Source organism: Gadus macrocephalus, chromosome 15 (assembly GCF_031168955.1).
Source record: "Gadus macrocephalus chromosome 15, ASM3116895v1".
NCBI lineage: Eukaryota > Metazoa > Chordata > Actinopteri > Gadiformes > Gadidae > Gadus > Gadus macrocephalus.
This window is the reverse complement of record NC_082396.1, coordinates 11489512-11508896: the sequence shown is the minus strand read 5'-3', so window position 1 is coordinate 11508896 and position 19385 is coordinate 11489512. Positions and strand designations below refer to the sequence as shown.

At 42.6% G+C, this 19385-nt stretch overlaps 2 protein-coding genes across 4 annotated transcripts in view; one reads left to right on the top strand and one right to left on the bottom strand.

Moving 5' to 3' along the window:
* The first annotated feature begins 3338 nt into the window (after positions 1-3338).
* si:ch211-125o16.4 (neuroblast differentiation-associated protein AHNAK) lies at positions 3339-15012 on the top strand. 2 transcript variants are annotated; one of them, XM_060072715.1, is made up of 5 exons: positions 3339-3529; positions 6362-6434; positions 6685-6802; positions 9458-9621; positions 9977-15012. In XM_060072715.1, exons 2-5 carry the CDS (start codon positions 6432-6434, stop codon positions 14540-14542), a joined length of 4851 nt encoding a protein of 1616 aa, XP_059928698.1. In that variant the 5' UTR covers positions 3339-3529; positions 6362-6431; the 3' UTR covers positions 14543-15012. The 2 variants fall into 2 exon arrangements, with proteins under 2 accessions (XP_059928698.1, XP_059928699.1); XM_060072716.1 differs by lacking the exon at positions 3339-3529 and adding an exon at positions 5540-5558.
* The window catches only part of edaradd (EDAR-associated death domain), a 7932-nt gene continuing 2714 nt past the window's right edge, over positions 14168-19385 (bottom strand). Inside the window, exons 2-6 of one of the 2 annotated variants that reach the window (XM_060072717.1) lie at positions 18866-18924; positions 17477-17546; positions 16843-16907; positions 16375-16423; positions 14168-16112 (exon numbers count right to left, since the gene is read on the bottom strand). In XM_060072717.1, the coding sequence (XP_059928700.1) occupies positions 15724-16112; positions 16375-16423; positions 16843-16907; positions 17477-17546; positions 18866-18924 (632 nt within the window). In that variant the 3' untranslated portion in view covers positions 14168-15723. The remainder of the gene's footprint in view (positions 16113-16374; positions 16424-16842; positions 16908-17476; positions 17547-18865; positions 18925-19385) is intronic. The other variant, XM_060072718.1, reaches the window with a different exon arrangement.

Sequence of the window (19385 nt, the reverse complement as noted above, 5' to 3'; positions counted from 1 at the left end):
TTGTCTTTGAACAGAGAGACAAGGCAGGAGTGAGCTGATGCAGGGTAATTGCCAAGCGTCAGTACACTCCATTACAAAACTATTGTTACATTGTTTGTGTGTGTGCACGTGCAGCTGTTACTGAATGTGTGTGTGTGTGTGTGTGTTTGTACGTGTGTGCACATGTGAGTGAGCGCGTGCATGGGTGTGGTCTGGTGCGTGCCCATTTGTGTGCATGCTTGTGTGTACGGAGCCCACCTGACACCATTCCTAAGCCTTCATTAAACAGTACAAGTTTAGGCCTGAAATCAAGACAGTGGATGGAAACATGAATCGGGTAGCTCATCCCTGAATTCATTCACGTCTGATTCTTGAACAAGTCTCGCCTCAAGGCCAAAAAACACATTTGGTCCAAACTTTGAACATGTAGCAACGAATACATTTTACCCACCCAGTGTCATTCTCACTTGCATACATAAAGTATTTTTTCTGCAGATTAGTTGGGAAAATTCCCAAATGACTCTAGTTCTTGAGAACTACTTATGAAAATTGCAAAAAGGAGACAGAAAGATAGGTTTAGGTTATAGGTTTAGAAACCTATATTATTCCGATGTTGAATTTCCTTAACTAGTTTTCATCGGTCTCAAGGAAAGACAACACATGGATGTTTTTAAGCACGGAAGAATATGTTAATGGTTGACTGTCGACTGTATGTGTGTGTATGTGTGTGGTGACTGCAGGCTGGACTGAGTTCATAACAAAATAAGGTCTGACATGACAAAGACACACAGTTGATCGCATTCTTGTGTCCCACATTCAATGTTGAACAAAAGTCGATTAATTAATATTTCAGATAGTAAATGAAATAATAATGCAATTAATTCGTTCTGCTTGGCTTGGTTCGGTCAGTTTCTGGAATGACAAAGAAGGTATTCACTGGGGATGTGGCTGACAAAGGAAGCTGAAATGAAAATTGAGTACAGGGCTGGAATGACATCTGTATTCACTGAAACTACCTACAACCACTGCTAAATATGAGTAACTGCCATAACCTAAATACCATGTGACACTCCCGCAGAAATATGTTTCCTGTCGTCTTTGTTAAATATCCAAGGTGTTTGTCATTGTGGCTTTATGACTTGACTGCCCACTGGTAGATTAAAATTGCATCTTTGCATTGGATGCCAATGATTGCCAACATTCTTGTATCTTATTGTTGTATCCACCAAGATCGCAGGCATACACGCCTCACTGCCTGATATTACGGTTGCTCCATGGATCAACGCAAGTCCATGTAAACAACGCTTTTCACATTTAGATTCCTCGCCGTTTACCTACGAGTGTCCCGCAACATATCAGTCCTATCTTGAGCATCCCTCACAGATCCTTACATAAACAAAATCCCTGACATGAATGAAACGCTCTTCTATCAAGGGTTGGGTGATGTCACCTGATAGGAACAGAAGGACACAGAAACTTATCTGGCTGATGAATCTGGTCAAGTGTCCGAGCCGTACCCATGCAAGCCAGGGTGGAACTGCATTTACATGCGAATGTGGTGAGGAATCCAGATTGACAGTGTAGCAGTGCAATGTTAAACAGCTGGTTTGGTGTGCCTCTGAGATACACGGTCACGGTATATGTAGTATCCTGGGATGAATCAATGCATGATCATTATAGAATATTGATCCCATTGACTGGTAGGCTAGAAGTTCACTTCCAAACAGTTTTTGTTTCATAGACATTAAGCTGTAATTCATAACTGAGGAAGGTAACAGCTATTTGATTCCTAAAGTGCAACTCCTAAACAATTTATACTTCTTGATAGCTATGTTTATTATTCCTGTTTTTTCAGGCCTTTTAATTGGCCTTTATAGGCTCAAACTAACAAGTGTAGATTGTTTTGTTATACAAGGTTGATTCAATGAGACGCAAAATAACATGTTGTATAAATAAACATGATTGAACGCTGATTATGGTTCAATCATGTTCAAGCATGTGGTCATTGGGAGTATAATTGTGATTATCATCAGTATCTCTTTATAGTATACATACATATTATCTGTGTCAAAGACTTGGAAAAGTAGTTATTGTATGTGGCTGCAATGCATTGGCATTGCTCATCAATTAGATCCTTACCTGACAACACCCATTGACAGGCAGGTTGATACGTGGCTAATAGAGTCACATTGTATCGCAATGCAACATTGGCATAGTTTTAATGTCTGAGAAGGGTTGGGGAGTGATTCATTAGGAACAGTAGAGTTGTTAACTATTCAGTCCTCCACATTGGCTGACAGTCGCCATGGTGATCACGGTTCTGCCGAATTGTTTCCTGGTGATGCTAACGAGGCGTGTTTATGAGGACTGTGGCAAGTCTAAGTAGACTAAGGTGTAAGGTATGAAGTGGGAAATTCTCAATGTCTTTGTGACGTGTGTTTATGAAGACTGAGTGTGTTTATCAAGACTGAGTGTGCTTATGAAGAATGGGTGTGTTCCTGAAGACTGGATGTGTTTAAAGGCTGAGTTTGTTTATACAGACTGAGCTTGTTAATGAAGACTGTGTGTTTTTGAAACCTGATTGTGTTTATCAGGACTAAGGTAGGTTTATGAAGGATCGCAGATCGATCGGTGTTTATGTGCCCCTCTTGTATATTTGAAAGTGACAGCACCTGCAACTTCCCTCTGTTGCTTCCCTTTTTGTATGTTTAGTGAGTATTCAAACCTGCACTTTGTAACTCTTCCACAGCAGACATGGCTCGCAGGGATTGTCTCCCTTGATAGATGTATGTGGGAAAAGGCCAGAAAAACTAAATTGTAACCAAAGTGATGCCGAGTTAGTTGGTGCAAGGCCTTTGTAGTGTGTTTGCCTCGCTCTCACTCTCCCCTGTCTCTTCTCTTCCTTCCCCTCTCTCTCTCTTTCTCTCTACCTCTGACTCTCTATCGCTCTCTCCCTGTATCGCTCTCATTCTAGGTAAGTATCGGTCACCAAGCCCACAACGCTGCACTGCATGCCTCTCTGCAATCGAGTTCAACATGTTTGCGTGTGGTTGAGTGTGTGGTACCAAATACTTAGTTTTGTAGCATGAGAGTGCATGTGTGTGTGTGCATGTGTGTGTGAGTGGCTGTGTGTGTGTGTGTGTGTGTGTGTGTGTGTGTGTGTGTGTGTGTGTGTGTGTGTGTGTGAGAGAACTATGTGTGTGTGTGTGTGTGTGTGTGTGTGTGTGTGTGTGTGTGTGTGTGTGTGTGTGTGTGTGTGTGTGTGTGTGTGTGTGTGTGTGAGGGGCGGTCCTCATGCAGCCCAACCTGTTCTCCAGGCTGATGTTCTCCAGTATGACACTTCCATCCTCGTCCACAAAACTAGCTGTCACATCCCCTTGTGGAATCAAAACTAGCTGGACCTCACAATAACCTGGTCCTCACACCTACCTGGACTTCACCGCTACCTGGTCCTCACACCTGCCTGGACCTCACACCTACCTGTTCTCAGAGCCACCTGTTCTCAGAGCCACCCGTTCAGCTGGACTACCTGACCTGCACCCTCAACAAAGTGAGTCTCTCTCTCTCTCTCTCTCTCTCTCTCTCTCTCTCTCTCTCTCTCTCTCTCTCAAGATTCAAATGGATGAATTGGAATGGAAAACGTACATTTAAATTGCCATTTGATGCATCTATGGTCATAGATGTGGAATCCTTGTGTAAAACTAAGAAATTTTGATGGGATTTTATCTCTAGAAATTTAGAAGGGTTTTGTTTGAATTAGTACTTTCCTAAATTGAAACTTATCAACCCAATAAACTGAGCTGATTCTATAAAGGCTTGTATGGGTATAATGTTGCGTCAACTTTTTTATGTGCTATACTGTATATTATAACAACAGCAACACATAATCCTATTGATTGTAGGATTGCCATGTGATGCTTGGCATCAACAACCATGGCAGTATTACTGCAAATCCAATGGTATCACTGCGGTAGTACCGACGTCAACATGAGAGATTCTGACTCCTCTGGCAGTGCTTGGCCACAGTTATGGTATTTCAAACCTGTTTCCAATGCATTGATTACTGTGATGTGTGTGTACAATATCGTCTCCCACTTTCACCACACGGCTCTTTAAACGGGCCTCTGCGTAGTACGTAGCGCAGAATTGCATGCGGAATAACTAAACGCGCCCTTAAGGTAAAGTTCCTGAGGTGTGAACTTGGGAACCGAAGGGTCCCTTCTCCCTGGTGCCTCTATGTTGTCCAACGATTCGCATCGTTTGGATTGTTGATGTCCACCTTACTATGTTCTTGCTTCTTAATCCTGGATTGGGGGCTGTTTGTAGCATTGCAGACGTGGGGCCGTTGAGTGTGTGTGCAGGTGCGTGTGTCATTGAGGAGGGCGAGATGGATTATGAACAATAGCACCCCTGCTGGGCAGAAGCACCATGCACATGGGCGTGGGCCCCCTGGAGCAGGAAAAACTCCTATCACACCCTAAAACGTAACCTTGTCACAAGAGTGACCTTGTCACACGAGTATTTACAACGTTGTTAACTGATTAGTCATTGAGCAGATCCAAAGTGACTTAAAGTGAATTCAGATACAGGTCATTAACGAGAAGGGATGGGGTTGGTTCACTCAAGGATGGCTACCGCTGCACCCCACTATTGCACCCTATCTCATAGAATATTTCCTGGACTATTTTTCTGGACAGATTAATGTTTTTTTAGGGGTGTAATAGCATAACCCATAAATTAATTGAATTCCTGCGTTCCACCTATCTTCCTGCTTGGCTCCATGTACAAGACCTTACCAAAAACTGTTCCTTGATTTAAGAACATGGCTTTATTCTCGGGAGACTTTGTTGAGTGTTTAAACCAGTAGGTGCGTGCGGGTGTGGTCGGATGGCGAGAGCGCATGTGGTGCTCACCTAGCATGCATCCCAACCGACTGGTTTGAGGTACCACATGCAACCCGCCTGACACGTCAGACGCAGTGTGTGTCACTGTCACTGTGACACCCGCTGCCATCAAGTGACAGCCCACTCCAGTCAGTGCAGCCGGCTGAACAAATGACTTTCAATCAACAGATTTTTAAAAGGAATCACACTTTGGCATTTACCTTGACAATTAAAATCAATGTGGTACCAAGGAGGCTGATCTCACTTTTTTTGGCGTTTGTGTGTGTGTGTGTGTGTGTGTGTGTGTGTGTGTGTGTGTGTGTGTGTCTGTGTGTGTGTGTGTGTGTGTGTGCGTGCGTGCGTGTGTGTGCGCGTGTTTGAACGGCTGTGGGCTCTGTTAACGCTTTGCGTGTGTGTGTATCTCACAACCTTGTGCTTAATTGTTTATGGTCTTTATCTAAACATCACAATCGTCTGAAAAAGTTTATAGGGCTGTGAAACATTAACTATTTGATATGTTACGCAGCAGCGGAGCTGCAGCATCTTCTGGGCGCTCTACTTCGGCCACGCACGGCGGTGTCCTTAACCGTCACCATACAATCATAAACTAATAATCCGCACCTGTGTTAAGGATTTCAGGCGTACTTATTAGCTCTGCACCCTTCACTCCTGGGTGCATCTTCGGTTATGAACCGGGTAAGTTGTGGGTCGAAGTGCGATGCGAAAGAGTTGTGGGTCGAAGTGCGATGCGAAAGAGTTGTGGGTCGAAGTGCGGTGCGAAAGAAGTGGCAGCAGGCAGCGATGCGTTTGTAAAAATAACCTTTACTGATGTAATAAGTACAGACGCAGTACAAAAGCACGGAGTAAAACAAACCACTATTCGTAATAGTCACCACCACGTTTTGGCAAAATGCAGAGGGAACATAGAGGGAATAGAGAGGCATGACATCCTAAACACAGGTGTGGATTATTAGTTCCTGATGAAATGGTGGCCAGTAAGAACACCACCGTGCGTGGCCGAAGTAGAGCGATAGAAGTCGCTGCGCGCCCCCCCCCTGCTGCGTAAAGATTGATCATTCAATTCTTAATGGAGTCATGGAACTAAACGGCATGATTTGATCAATGACTAAAAGGTTATAATTGTTATTCTACACATCTTTCCAACCAGCTTGGTTGAGTTGTCAAGATGTTCCAGGAATGTACTGCAAAATGCAATCGTAACATAACACATGGAGTAGGCCTACTTTATGTGTTTGTGTAATTGGTTGAGTGGGTATTAGTGGGTATGTTTTATTTTTCAGTGCTAACAATACTGCCATGTCTTTATTCTCGGGAGACTTTAAGCTTCCACACTGTGTGTATGTGCATGTGCCTGTATATATAAAGTGCTGAATGTACTATTTTCTTGGGTTTTATCTGACATCAAGGTTCCATTGATAGAATGAGGAAGCTGCCTGATAACATTACAGGCTATTTATTAAACTATTGTGTTTTCACAGAGGGACTCTGTGATACTCCTACCTTACCTGACAGTTCCGTGACATGCCGTTGTAAAAACACCTAAAAAACATGGTGAGTAAGAATATATTCCTGACCATTTTAGATTACCCTTTTTTAAAAATCCAAACATTTAGTGTATAATTCAGAGACATGTCATCAAGCGTTACAGCATCTGGCTCTAGGATGCCTGCAGCCTCCTTACGTTGAGGATCATACCCAAAACCTTCTGATTTGGAGTCGTAATTCTAGCCACTAGACTATCCTGCCCCCACTACCATTGTCTTTGTCAGGACCACATCTTTGTCTTTTTACCACCAACCAGAGCGAAGACGGGAAATCATTCTCTGATAGTCTCCAATTGGAAGACTCTGAGAGAGGGGGCGTGGTCATCAAGGGACTCGCCGACACCAGCATCTCCGCCAGCAGTGGACTGAAAGAGGGTACGCACACGCACACGCACGCGCGCGCGCGCGCCATGCTGGGAACTTTTTGGCCCAATATTTTATTTTTTCTAATCTGAATAGAAGTTGCTATTTAGAAAATTCAAGTACTAATGGTTATGAAAATGTAATACAAATTGAAGTAACAGTAGTGCAGTGAATTTGACCTCCCAAACACTTCCTTTCAACTTGGAGATCCAGCGGTAGGCCAGCTCAAACCGGCTTTCATATTTCAAAAACGACTCATAAGAATAATGAGTCAGCGTAAAGCAAGTCAGAATAGCCTTCATGATGTGTGAATGTGAGAAATATATAATTGTAAGATAAAGTTGATGATTGTAGGTGTCGACGAATAATTATGCAGCTTTGCAGATCAGACACATCCCATCTCTAGGCAGGTCCTCACACTAGGGTTTGTCAGACTGCAGTAGAAACTAAGAGAGCAACCCGATGGCCAGGAATTTAAATTAGGCTGTGTTTCCAGTTTAGCCACCTCTTCACAGTTCACACTATGACGAGTGTAGACATAATCAGAGCTAGGTGGCACAATAACACGAAGAACAACAAAGGATTTGTCATCCTACAGGAACGCCATTGGGGATTTCTTAAGGATTTATGGAGTTTATTAAGATGACAAAGATAGAGATCACTAGATCCTAGTTCAGCATTTGTCAGGTTTAATGCATTTACACGGATGACGCATTCATAATGATGTTCTATAAGGTGTAATATATGGAGACTAGTGGAGTTGTACAAGAGACTGTAGTTGTACAAGGTTTAATAGATGGAGAGGAGTCCATATAGACTGTAGCTCTACAAGATTTAATACATAGGGAGGAGTCCACTTGGACAGTAGTTCAATAAGGTTTAGAGTCCATTCAGACTGTAGCTCTATAAGGTTTCATACATAGGACTCCATTTAGACTGTACACACAGTGGCAGTGGGTCAATAGAGGGCGCTAGGGCGCCGACCCTCCGTGAGTATTCACTTGAATATATCTGCCAACTATCAATCAACTATTATCAATACGAAATAAATCAACAAAAATATATAGCGTTTATCCTCGTTTAATTGTGTGACATACTTGTCACTAGGTGCGTTTCCATCCCCCCAATTTAATGCAAACTTTGAAGTATCGAATCAGTGAACGGTGATGGAAACACCAAAATTCGCATCAAAATCCTCTAATTCGCAAAAAAGTTTATCCGCTCGCTTGAGGTATTTTTTGAGAAATGCGAAACAGAGTAAATTCGCAAAATGGGAGATGGAAGCACATTTTGCGAATCAGCTGTGACGTAGCGAACTTTGAACACACAGGACTGACAGTCTTTCTGATTCCCGCATAACGACCGGCCATAGCAACCCTGCTGACATCAACGTGTAACGTCATCACCCTATTCCGCTCCAACCACTTGATGGAAACGCACCTAATTCAAATTACTTTTTTGCGAACTTTCTAAAGATTCGCATCACCTTTTAGATGGAAACGCAGCTACTGCCAGCAACCATTTAAATGCGTCTGAACGTCAATGATTTGGGCTAGGCTAGTTATTGGTCATTCAAAATAAAGCCCTCCTCCAAGTCAGGGGCGCCGGCCACGTTGAAGTCAATGTAAGCTCGCTAACTTTTTGCTGTCTATCAAGACAGCTTTTCATTGGCACAAGAAAACTCGCCCTCGGGTCGCACCAGTGTGCGCCCCAGGCCAATGGTATCGCTTTTCTTTTTTGTCATCACCACATCAATCAAATAGGCTACCTCCCTCAGCAGCAATCGTGCAACACAACTACATGTAGAGGATAGATAAATCGCTAACTAGCAGAGAGTTGTAAGCACTTTTCACCCTTTTCAGTGGAGGAATTGGACTCCCCAAACAATGTTATTAAAAGGAGCAAGTAAGTTACATATTAATTTAGTCTTTCGGCCTGTAGCGTATAAACAAAATGAAGCGACTGTCCCATATTTTTAACTGCATTTGTAGACATTGACACTCAAAAAATGGATGCTATAGGACAGTGATCATGATTTGTCTGGATATCAGAATAACAACAATGGGTCAAATAGCAATGGCTGGTGGAAAGGCCATAAAGTAGGTTTGTATATGCAGTGTAAGCTTGTCCAGGCCCTGAAAGTCAGGATGTTGGCTATGAATAGTAGGTTAAAAGTGGCCATCCCCAAAATGCACCAGAATACAGGAAATCAAATCTATTCAATTCTTTTCATGGGGGGGGGGGGGACCCCAGACCCACTGTCTTACTGTGCCCCCCCAACATTTTTGATCACCAGCCGCCACTGCTGTAGTTCTACAAGGTTTCATACATGGTACTCCATTTAGACTGTAGTTCTATAGGGTTTCATACATAGTACTCCATTCAGACTGTAGTTTTCTGAGGTTTCATACATAGGACTCCATTCAGACTGTAGTTCCATAAGGTTTCATACATAGTACTCCATTCAGACTGTAGTTTTCTGAGGTTTCATACATAGGAGTCAATTCAGACTGTAGTTCTAGAAGGTTTCCATCATAAATAATTACATAATTCTCATTACATTGTTTTTATTGTACATAAAGTTTGTGTGGCGTTGATGGTGCCCTGACGCATTATTTTCAGTGCGGCAAAGCTCACGTAAATAACCTGACCTTCATCTTCTCACAGGCGATGAGATCGTTGGAGCAACCGTTCACCTGGACCACCTGAGCAAACAGGACATCCTGAAGATCCTGAAGGTGTTGGAGCCGTACGACGACAACATGACGGTGTTGACCAAATCTGACCTGAGTGCTGGCATCGACCCAGGGTCCCTGAGTGGCCCAGGCAAGGTACATCAGACTAACAACCTCACTCACAAGCTTTAGACCAGTGGGACCCCACTTGACAGTGTGATAATCATATGGAGTAGGGGGTAGCAATAGGAATTAATAGGGTAAGGTATTAATGAAAGTCGAGTAAAAGTTCCTGTATAACTGAATAGGTTGAACTAGTACTAATACCATGACTCCCAAGTACGAATTGTGTATTGTTCATTGTAATGCGTAATGTCAAGCTTACTGCTAAAACTACAATAGTGTGACATGCAGTTGTACTGTCATTATAACTTTATTAATAGGCATTTTTTATTTACTCGTCTGCCTGATTTCTGAACGCTGTTTTTTGTCCAATTAATTCTTTCGCTAGATGCTTACTACCAGTTACAAGCAGAAGAAGATGCCGTCCCTTGAGGCCCAAGGCGAGGCACCAGCTCTTAATCTTACTGGCCTGAATACCAAGTTAAACTCTGCCATTGGTCTGGATGGGGACATTAATGGAGAACTGCCCAATCTTAACCTAAACAAACCCTCTGCAGATGGTAGCGGCACCTTCAGGATTGCAGATACAGGACTGCCAGGACTTGACCTAAATGGAGCAGGTTTTGGCAACTCTATCAGTGCCCCCTCTGCTGAACTGTCCTCACCCAATGCCACACTAGGACTTAAAAAAACAGGAGTTAAGGGGGGCAACTTCACAGCCCCCAAATTTGAGATGCCAAACTTTAATCTGCCCAACATCGGTGGCACGGGAGCAACAGGAGGGATTAATCTTGGGAAGATGAATGCTGATTTGGACACTCCTGCTGTAAATTTTCCAACTGCAGGTGTCAATCTGTCGGCACCCACAATAGATGCTAAAACCGTAGATCTGAATTTGAATGGCCCAGATGTCAATTTGAACGGCCCAGATGTTAACTTGGCTGCCCCAAATGTGGACATGGATGCTTCAACTGGAAAAATTAAGTGGCCACATCAGAAATGGAAGGGTCCTAAGGTTAACCCTGACCTGAGTCTCTCAACACCAAAGCTTGACGGAGACCTGTCAACACCAGAAGTAGGCCTTGACCTTCCAAAAGCTAACCTTGATGGCCCCAATTTGGATGTTGACGCTCCGAAAATCAACTGGCCTCACTTAAATTGGAAAAAACCAAAGCTTGATCTCAAGGGTCCTAAAGCTGACATGGACGTTAATGCTGACCTGAAAACCCCAGATCTCAACCTCTCTCCACCAGGAATGAGCGGGGGGATAAGCACACCAAATTTGGCTTTGGATGTACCGAATGCTGAACTCGAAGGGACAGACTTCGACATCAATGCTCCATCAGGGAAGATCAACTGGCCTCATAAGAAGTGGAAGAAACCCAAACTCGATGCAGACCTCAATACACCAGATGTCAATGCACCAGATCTGTCTTTGAATCTTCCCAAAGCTGACATCAATAGTCCCAATATCGATGTTTCTGCCCCAGATCTTGATGTTGCCTCATCACAGAAGATCCATTGGCCTCATTTGAAGTGGAAGAAACCAAAAGTTGATGCAGACCTTCACACACCAGACATTGATGTATCCACTCCAAGTCTTGATGGAGATCTCACTGGACCTGATGTTGATCTGCCTGCTGCATCTGGAAAGAATAAGTTCCTAACTCTCAAAAGGCCTAAGAACTGGCTTATTGGGTCCAAACTAAATGCTCCGGATTTAGATCTTAATGCAGATGTGAATTCTCCTGCCCTTGATCTCACCACTCCTAAGGTTTCAGGATCACTTGATGGACCTAATATGGATTTGTCTTCACCGAATATGGATATTGACGCTCCTTCTGGAAAGGTTAAGTGGCCCACTCTTAAAAAGCCAAAGTGGCTCAAGTCGTCAAGCTTAGATCTCCAAGCACCTGATGTGGATGTGAAAGGCGCAGATATTAATCTTGCTGCACCAGCACTAGATGAGGGTCTTGATACGCCTGATTTCGGTATCACCATGCCTAATGCTGACCTCAAAGGCCCAGCCGTTGATCTTAATGCTCCTGGGGTTGACATTGACAGCCCCTCTTCTAAGCTTAAACTCCCCAAATTCCAGATGCCAAAATTTAAAGCCCCAAAATTAAAAGGACCAGACATTGATGCAAGTGCCGATTTACCCAATTTGGATCTGAAATCACCGAATTTGGAATTCAAGTCACCTGACCTGTCAACGCCTGAAATTAAAGGAGGCATCGATGCTCCAAGTCTAGACATTGACATGCCAAAAGCTGACATTAAGGCTGATGCTTCCTCCCGAGTATACAAATTCCCATCTTTAAAGATGCCAAGTTGGAGCTCATCTAAACCAAATGTAAAAGGACCAGAACTAGATGGATATCTTGACAAAAATGTTGACCTTTCAATTCCCGGTCTGGACGCGAATCTTCCCAAAGCAGACTTGAGTGCACCAAATTTGAACCTTTCTACCCCAAAGATTGATGGAGGTCTACCCTCCCCAGATTTTGACCTCAATTTGCCAAAAGCTGAAATCAAAGGACCTGATCTGGATGCTGATCTGGACACATCTGGAAAATTCAAGTTGCCCAAGATAAAATTACCTACATTTGGTTTTTCCAAGCCTAAAGTGGAGGGGCCAGATCTAGATGCTGACATTGATGTCAATTTACCAAAAGCAGATATACAGGGATCTGGAGCAAACCTCAATCTCTCTGCTCCAGATGTCAAGGGAAATCTATCTACGCCAGACCTTGATCTGAATTTGCCAAAAGCTGACCTAAAAGGACCTGATGTAGATGCTGATCTTGACACATCTGGGAAATTCAAGTTGCCCAAGATGAAATTACCTACATTTGGTTTTTCCAAGCCTAAAGTGGAGGGGCCAGATCTAGATGCTGACATTGATGTCAATTTACCAAAAGCAGATATACAGGGATCTGGAGCAAACCTCAATCTCTCTGCTCCAGATGTCAAGGGAAATCTATCTACTCCAGATCTGGACCTGAATTTGCCAAAAGCTGACCTCAATGGACCGGATCTAGATGCTGATCTTGACACATCTGGAAAATTCAAGTTGCCCAAGATGAAATTACCTACATTTGGTTTTTCCAAGCCTAAAGTGGAGGGGCCAGATCTAGATGCTGACATTGATGTCAATTTACCAAAAGCAGATATACAGGGATCTGGAGCAAACCTCAATCTCTCTGCTCCAGATGTCAAGGGAAATCTATCTACTCCAGACCTTGATCTGAATTTGCCAAAAGCTGACCTAAAAGGACCTGATGTAGATGCTGATCTTGACACATCTGGGAAATTTAAGTTGCCCAAGATGAAATTACCTACATTTGGTTTTTCCAAGCCTAAAGTGGAGGGGCCAGATCTAGATGCTGACATTGATGTCAATTTACCAAAAGCAGATATACAGGGATCTGGAGCAAACCTCAATCTCTCTGCTCCAGATGTCAAGGGAAATCTATCTACTCCAGATCTGGACCTGAATTTGCCAAAAGCTGACCTCAATGGACCGGATCTAGATGCTGATCTTGACACATCTGGAAAATTCAAGTTGCCCAAGATGAAATTACCTACATTTGGTTTTTCTAAGCCTAAAGTGGAGGGACCAGATCTGGATGCTGACATTGATGTCAATTTACCAAAAGCAGATATACAGGGATCTGGAGCAAACCTCAATCTCTCTGCTCCAGATGTCAAGGGAAATCTATCTACTCCAGATCTGGACCTGAATTTGCCAAAAGCTGACCTCAATGGACCGGATCTAGATGCTGATCTTGACACATCTGGAAAATTCAAGTTGCCCAAGATGAAATTACCTACATTTGGTTTTTCTAAGCCTAAAGTGGAGGGGCCAGAGCTGGATGCTGACATTGATGTGCCAAATGCCAATGTTTCTGTTCCAAATCTTGATGTCGATTTACCAAAAGCTGATATCCAGGCACCTGCTCTTAAATTATCAGGAAATGCCCCAGATGCAAATGTTGATGCAACTACTGGTGAATACAAAATGCCTCATTTTAATCTCCCCAGTTTAGGCCTAACCAGTCCTAAAGTTGATGGTCCCACAGCTGATATTGGTACACCAGATCTTAGTATTACAGGCCCTTCCGCTGACAGTAAACTAGATTTGTCCAAGTTAAAAATAGGTAGTGGCAACCTCTCAGAACCCAGCATGGATGTAAATGGAGGAGTGGACTTAAATACTGCAAGTATCAACACTGGTAAAGGAACATTAAAAATGCCACATTTCAAGCTACCCAAGTTTGGCTTTTCGGGGCATGGATCAAAAGCACCAGATGTTGATGTGAACGCAGATCTGGACATGTCGGCTGATGTGAAGCCCAACCTCAACCTGGAAGTTGAGGGAAATGCTGATGCTGAAGATTCCCCCAAAAGTAAGATAAGGTGGCCATTTCACTGGGGGCGGAAGGTTGATTCTGCATCTGGTAGTGGAACAGAAGAGGGCAGTGACAGTGGGACAGATGGTGAGGTGGATGTTCCAGCATTCACATTCCACAAGCTACCCAAGAGCAATATTACTGACAACCTTTTTTTGGACGATAGCTTAGGTCCACCAAAGTCTGAAGGAAGTCTTAACAAAAGCGAACAGGAATTTGTTATTAGCAAGGGAATACGCCTGGTGAAACCTAATACACAGTCAAACACGGGGGAAAAGATTGATATTATGGAGCGGTTGAAACTAGCAAGGGAGAAACCTGTGAATGTTAATGTGTCACCTACTGAGGCCAAAGTGGGTGCACTCTTTGCTTCAGCATCAAATGATTCCTCACTGGCCAGAGGAGGAACATTCAAAGTTAACACACCTGATTTAGGATTAGGCTTGGACCATCCAGTAGTTGGATCGTCAGGAAATGATAAATTGTCATTAAGTCTTTCCAATATGCTTGGCCTGAATGTTAAAGACGCAGATACTGATTAAACATGCTTCTCAAACCCTGTATAGGCAGCATCAACACTATATCTATGTAAATAATTAACTGAAACCTAATACATGAAGATGTCTTGCGTTTGCTTAAGATATTATAGGTCTCACACACAAAAGTCCAACCAAATGGAACACAATTGCTGTGTATAATTCAAATTCCAGAGAGAGAATCATGTAAAAAAAAAAAGTTTAACTATATTGCAGTTACCTGCTAGTGAAAGCACCAGAAGTTCGAGTTTTTTTATCTCGTCTCTGTAGGAGGACAAAATATCAGAAATTGTATACACTGAAACTATTTAAATCAGCTTTATCTGAATATTGTCTGAGAATATCTATAATTGCCTCAGTATTTTATATGGAACAATGCCTTAATATGAAAAGCAGGCTACAATTTTACTTTTTTTTTTTACTATGGAATTGTATAAATCTGTTAAATTTTTGTTCAATAAATACATTTTAATGCATTCAGTACTGTTATTTTCTATCCGTTATAAAACATTTAAGACAAAAATGACACTTTATAAACATGAATACAAGTTGTAGTCATAATTCACTATATCTTTCATTTTGAGGGCAGGAGAAAGATTGAATGAATGAATTGAATTCAAATATCTTATAGCTGGACTGTGCCACAAAAACGACCAGACATATTTGACAATTGATAACCACAACTATTTTCAACAAAAAGTAAATATTGTTCACGGAGCATACATCACTATCTTTTGTTTATTTCAAATCAAGAAGACATGGATACTAAAGAAAGACCTTGGCATTAAGAAAGAAATAAGTCCAAATCAAATATGACTATATTGCAAAAAATAGTTGAGACGATTACTTTAAACTGCACCGTTTCACAACTATATCTTCTTAACCAAAGTTATAAAGAAAACCTCAACGTCCATTATTTCAAGAGATATTCAAAACCAAGAGATAACGTTCGATAAGCCCGCCTGATATAAACATAAACTTAATAAACCTTCAAACAAATACACACTGCAACTCACACACACATGCACCCACACATGCACACACAAACACAACTTTATTCACACACATATACACACACAAACATTTCTACTCACAGAAACGCACACAATTATTTTTTCACACTCAGTTATATACACACACGCACGCACGCACACGCGCACATGCACACACAAGCATATCTTGGCGGATCAGTGTGTCTTCTGCCAGCGCGACGGCCAGTCCTTCTCCAGCCAGTCCTGCAGCAGCCGCTGCACGTCGATGCGTTCGTAGAAGCGGCATAGTTCGCTCAGCTCACCCACACTCTTCTGGTTGTAGCGCAGCAGGAACTCTTGCGTGGGGCTGTGCGACAGCGAGCCCTGGGTCCGGTGTTCCAGCAGGGTGAGCTCGTCGTAGCTCATGCCCCAGCGGCTGGCAAAGTTCTTCCAGTTCTTGACGGTGCAGTGGTTGGGGTCCAGCTTGAGGCGCAGGGAGTCCAGCAGGTCCTTGTCGTCCATCAGGTCGCTGATCTTGGGCACTGGCGCCTGGTAGCGGCACTTCTCACACATCCCGCTCAGGTACCGCAGCTCCTGGGGGAGGTCTGGGGTGGGGGTTGTAAGGTAAGCTAGGTTATGATGAGATAAGGGTAGATAAGTTACGTTTAATGAGGTTAAGCTTAGATAAGATACTGCACCACTTTATTAATTCAGGTATTACAGCCTCAAAGGATAGTTGGGTGCAAATCATTTCAAGTATACAAATAAGAGTGAATTAATAGATAAATAAATAGATAATATATATTTTCGTAATAATATATACTTTTTTGTAGCAGTATCATTTTAATGAAACGAAGTCCGCCTCACCTGGGGAGAGTGACGGGGTGCAGATACAGTCGTCACCGTCCTCCACTGGCTACACCAAGGAAATAAAAATATCTTCAGTTTGTTTACTTTCATTACTACAACCAATATTCCCTGTAATAGTTTAATAAAAAAGCAACTGTACTTGCATTCAACATATTTTCAATATTCAGCAGTTATTTTCAACATTGATGAGCTAATGTGTGTATCTTGGCTCTTTTTTTAGCAGTGCACCCAGACAAATTCCTTGTCCTTTTTGTTAAAATTTCTTATTTGGCTAAGGAATCGCTATTTAACATGAATCCTGCGTACATGGGCTTCAATCTACACAAAAGCTTTGTCTTTGCATATTGACTTAGTGGAAAATATTAGTTCTTATGACATTTCCATCAATGCTTTAGGCCAACATATATGATACATTTCTCTGTGTTATTTCTGGGGCAAGGCGACCGTCGCCATAGTGAGACCAACCTGCCGTATCCGGTCGGCAGGAGGGTACCTGGGGAGCATGGAGGGCAGGGCAAAGGTCACGGGATCTAGAGAGGAGATACAAGAGACCCCCTCAATATCGACAGCATGATGTGTGTGTGTGTGTGTAAGTGTGGACAATTAAAGTGTGTTGGATTCACAATATCTATATTGTCCAATACAAGCTATTGTTATGACAGCAGTAAAACACATGTTACAGGATATCTCTGTGTCATAGACACACAGCTATCAGATGCAGATATGATGGTTGCATTCACAAAAGGAGAACATGGCAACCAGAAAATGCAGAAAATGTATATACATATATAACACTTGCTTTATTGCTGGTAGGTTAATTATTATATAGCTATAAACTAAGGCTTTATCCCAAGTTTATCTTTAGATTGTTCATGTCATTAACGAGCAGGTAGGGGTGACAGCATCTTGCTCAAAGACACTGCAGACATTCGTCTTCGAGCGCACAACCTCTGGGAGTCAAACCCTCTACCTGCTCATTGATGACCCGGTTGCTTTGGAGTTAATCATCTGATAAATGTTACAATGGTAAATACAATTTAATTAAATGTGAATTGCTGTCTGGTCCCCAAGGAAAGGGATACCTTGCTGCTGGACTTACCCTGAGGATCGGTCACTTGGACGGGGTAGTTGGTCTTGATCGACTGGGTTGGATAAAAAATAAAAACATCCTAAATATGACCAATGAAAGATTTAATGGAACATTGTTCATTGTTTAGATCAGCTAGCATCATGATTCTGTTATTTGTTGGTGCCATCATTTCCTCATGAATATTAATAAGAGACCTGTGGTTGTTAGTTACTGGTTAGCTGATTTGTCAATCAAATTCGTAGCGTTAATATTTATGAGGAACGGACCCAATCTTCTATAACAAGGCTTGTGTAAGCAACGGGCATGTAAAGACATTTAGCATTGTTTTTTAATGACACAATTAATCTGAGTGAAATTAAGTTGACCCCCAAAAGGTGCCATGAAATCCTCAAAATCCTTCCAGTGAGTGGTCTAAGCAGCCATGCATTTATGTTTACATCTATGTACAGGGGAAAAGTGATATACTCTATATAAAATATAAATGTACACATTTTATGAACAAATGTGTGGATTGATGGTCTACCCACCCAGAGCCCTAATGCATTTATGACTGCTAAATGCCGAGATTAAAAAGAAAAGATAAAATGAGTCAAAATGTAAAGATATAGATAGGTATAATAAAAGACAGACACAGACAAAGAGACAGACACGCACACACAGCGTTGGAGTGTGTAACCACAGAGAAGACTCCAGTGTGTTTGGTGTTGCGGAGCAGTGGCCTGCTAGAACTTGTTCTCCCAGAGCCCTTAGGCCCGTGGTGCTGCGTGATGGTATGTTCTGCTTCTTGGCACTCTAATGTAAGTCTCTTTGTTCATAAGCAGAGAGAGAGAGAGAGAGAGAGAGAGAGAGAGAGAGAGAGAGAGAGAGAGAGAGAGAGAGAGAGAGAGAGAGAGAGAGAGAGAGAGAGAGAGAGAGAGAGAGAGAGAGAGAGAGAGAGAGAGAGAGAGAGAGAGAGAGAGAGAGAGAGAGAGAGAGAGAGAGAGAGAGAGAGAGAGAGAGAGAGAGAGAGAGAGAGAGAGAGAGAGAGAGAGAGAGAGAGAGAGAGAGAGAGAGAGAGAGAGAGATCTGTGTGTCTATTTGTGTGTGTGTATCTCTCTTCCTCTCTCTATCTATTTATCTCTATGTTGATAATCATTATCCTATATAGATCTGTGTGTCTATTTGTGTGTGTGTATCTCTCTTCCTCTCTCTATCTATTTATCTCTATGTTGATAATCATTATCCTATATAGATTATCTTTTCATGTTTGCCATGTCATGTGGACGTTTTGAAGTACTATCTTTTTGGAATGAGTTAACCACAAACTATTATTGTATTATTAATGGAAATAGAAAACTTAAAAATCCCTTCATGAATCATAGCTACTGCGTCTGAGATATGTTAAATAGGGCTGCTTACGATTCCTGCCATGAAGCTGCTGGGGTCTGTATCCTCCACCGGTTCAGAAGTCGTTCGGCCTGTAATGACAAAAAATAAACCAACCATCCTTCAGGTGTAAGATAAAATCATATGGCCAAGATATCACTTCCCAAAACATTTATACAAAGGTCTGTATCCAAACTCTGAGAACCAGAGACGCACTATTAAAGGGTATACCAAACAATCTGTGATGTTACGAGAGAAGGAGGACGTGTTTGAGAAGGTTCTGGGGTAAGTGAGTGAGATCCGTTGGGCCAGGCCCTTGTGTTCTGCCTGAGACGAGTCCTTGTCTCACGTAGCCGGGAGCAGAGAAGGTGCATCGCTTGGAAGGAAGAGTATTCACGGATGAGTTGCAGGAGAGCGAGACAAGCACGCGCAAAAACACAAAGGCACCTTTTCAGCCTGTAGAAATGTACCCTGGACGAGGCTACGCAACACCTGGTAAGCCCACGTCACTGTGGAGCCATTGTTTCTCGGACCAGGCTAAGACCCCTCCTGA

Excerpts from the sequence above, each read along its gene's own strand:
- si:ch211-125o16.4 (XM_060072715.1), top strand. Across the intron at positions 6,803-9,457 it reads CAGCAGTGGACTGAAAGAGG|GCGATGAGATCGTTGGAGCA; the intron begins GTACGCACACGC and ends ATCTTCTCACAG. Across the intron at positions 9,622-9,976 it reads CCCTGAGTGGCCCAGGCAAG|ATGCTTACTACCAGTTACAA; the intron begins GTACATCAGACT and ends TTCTTTCGCTAG.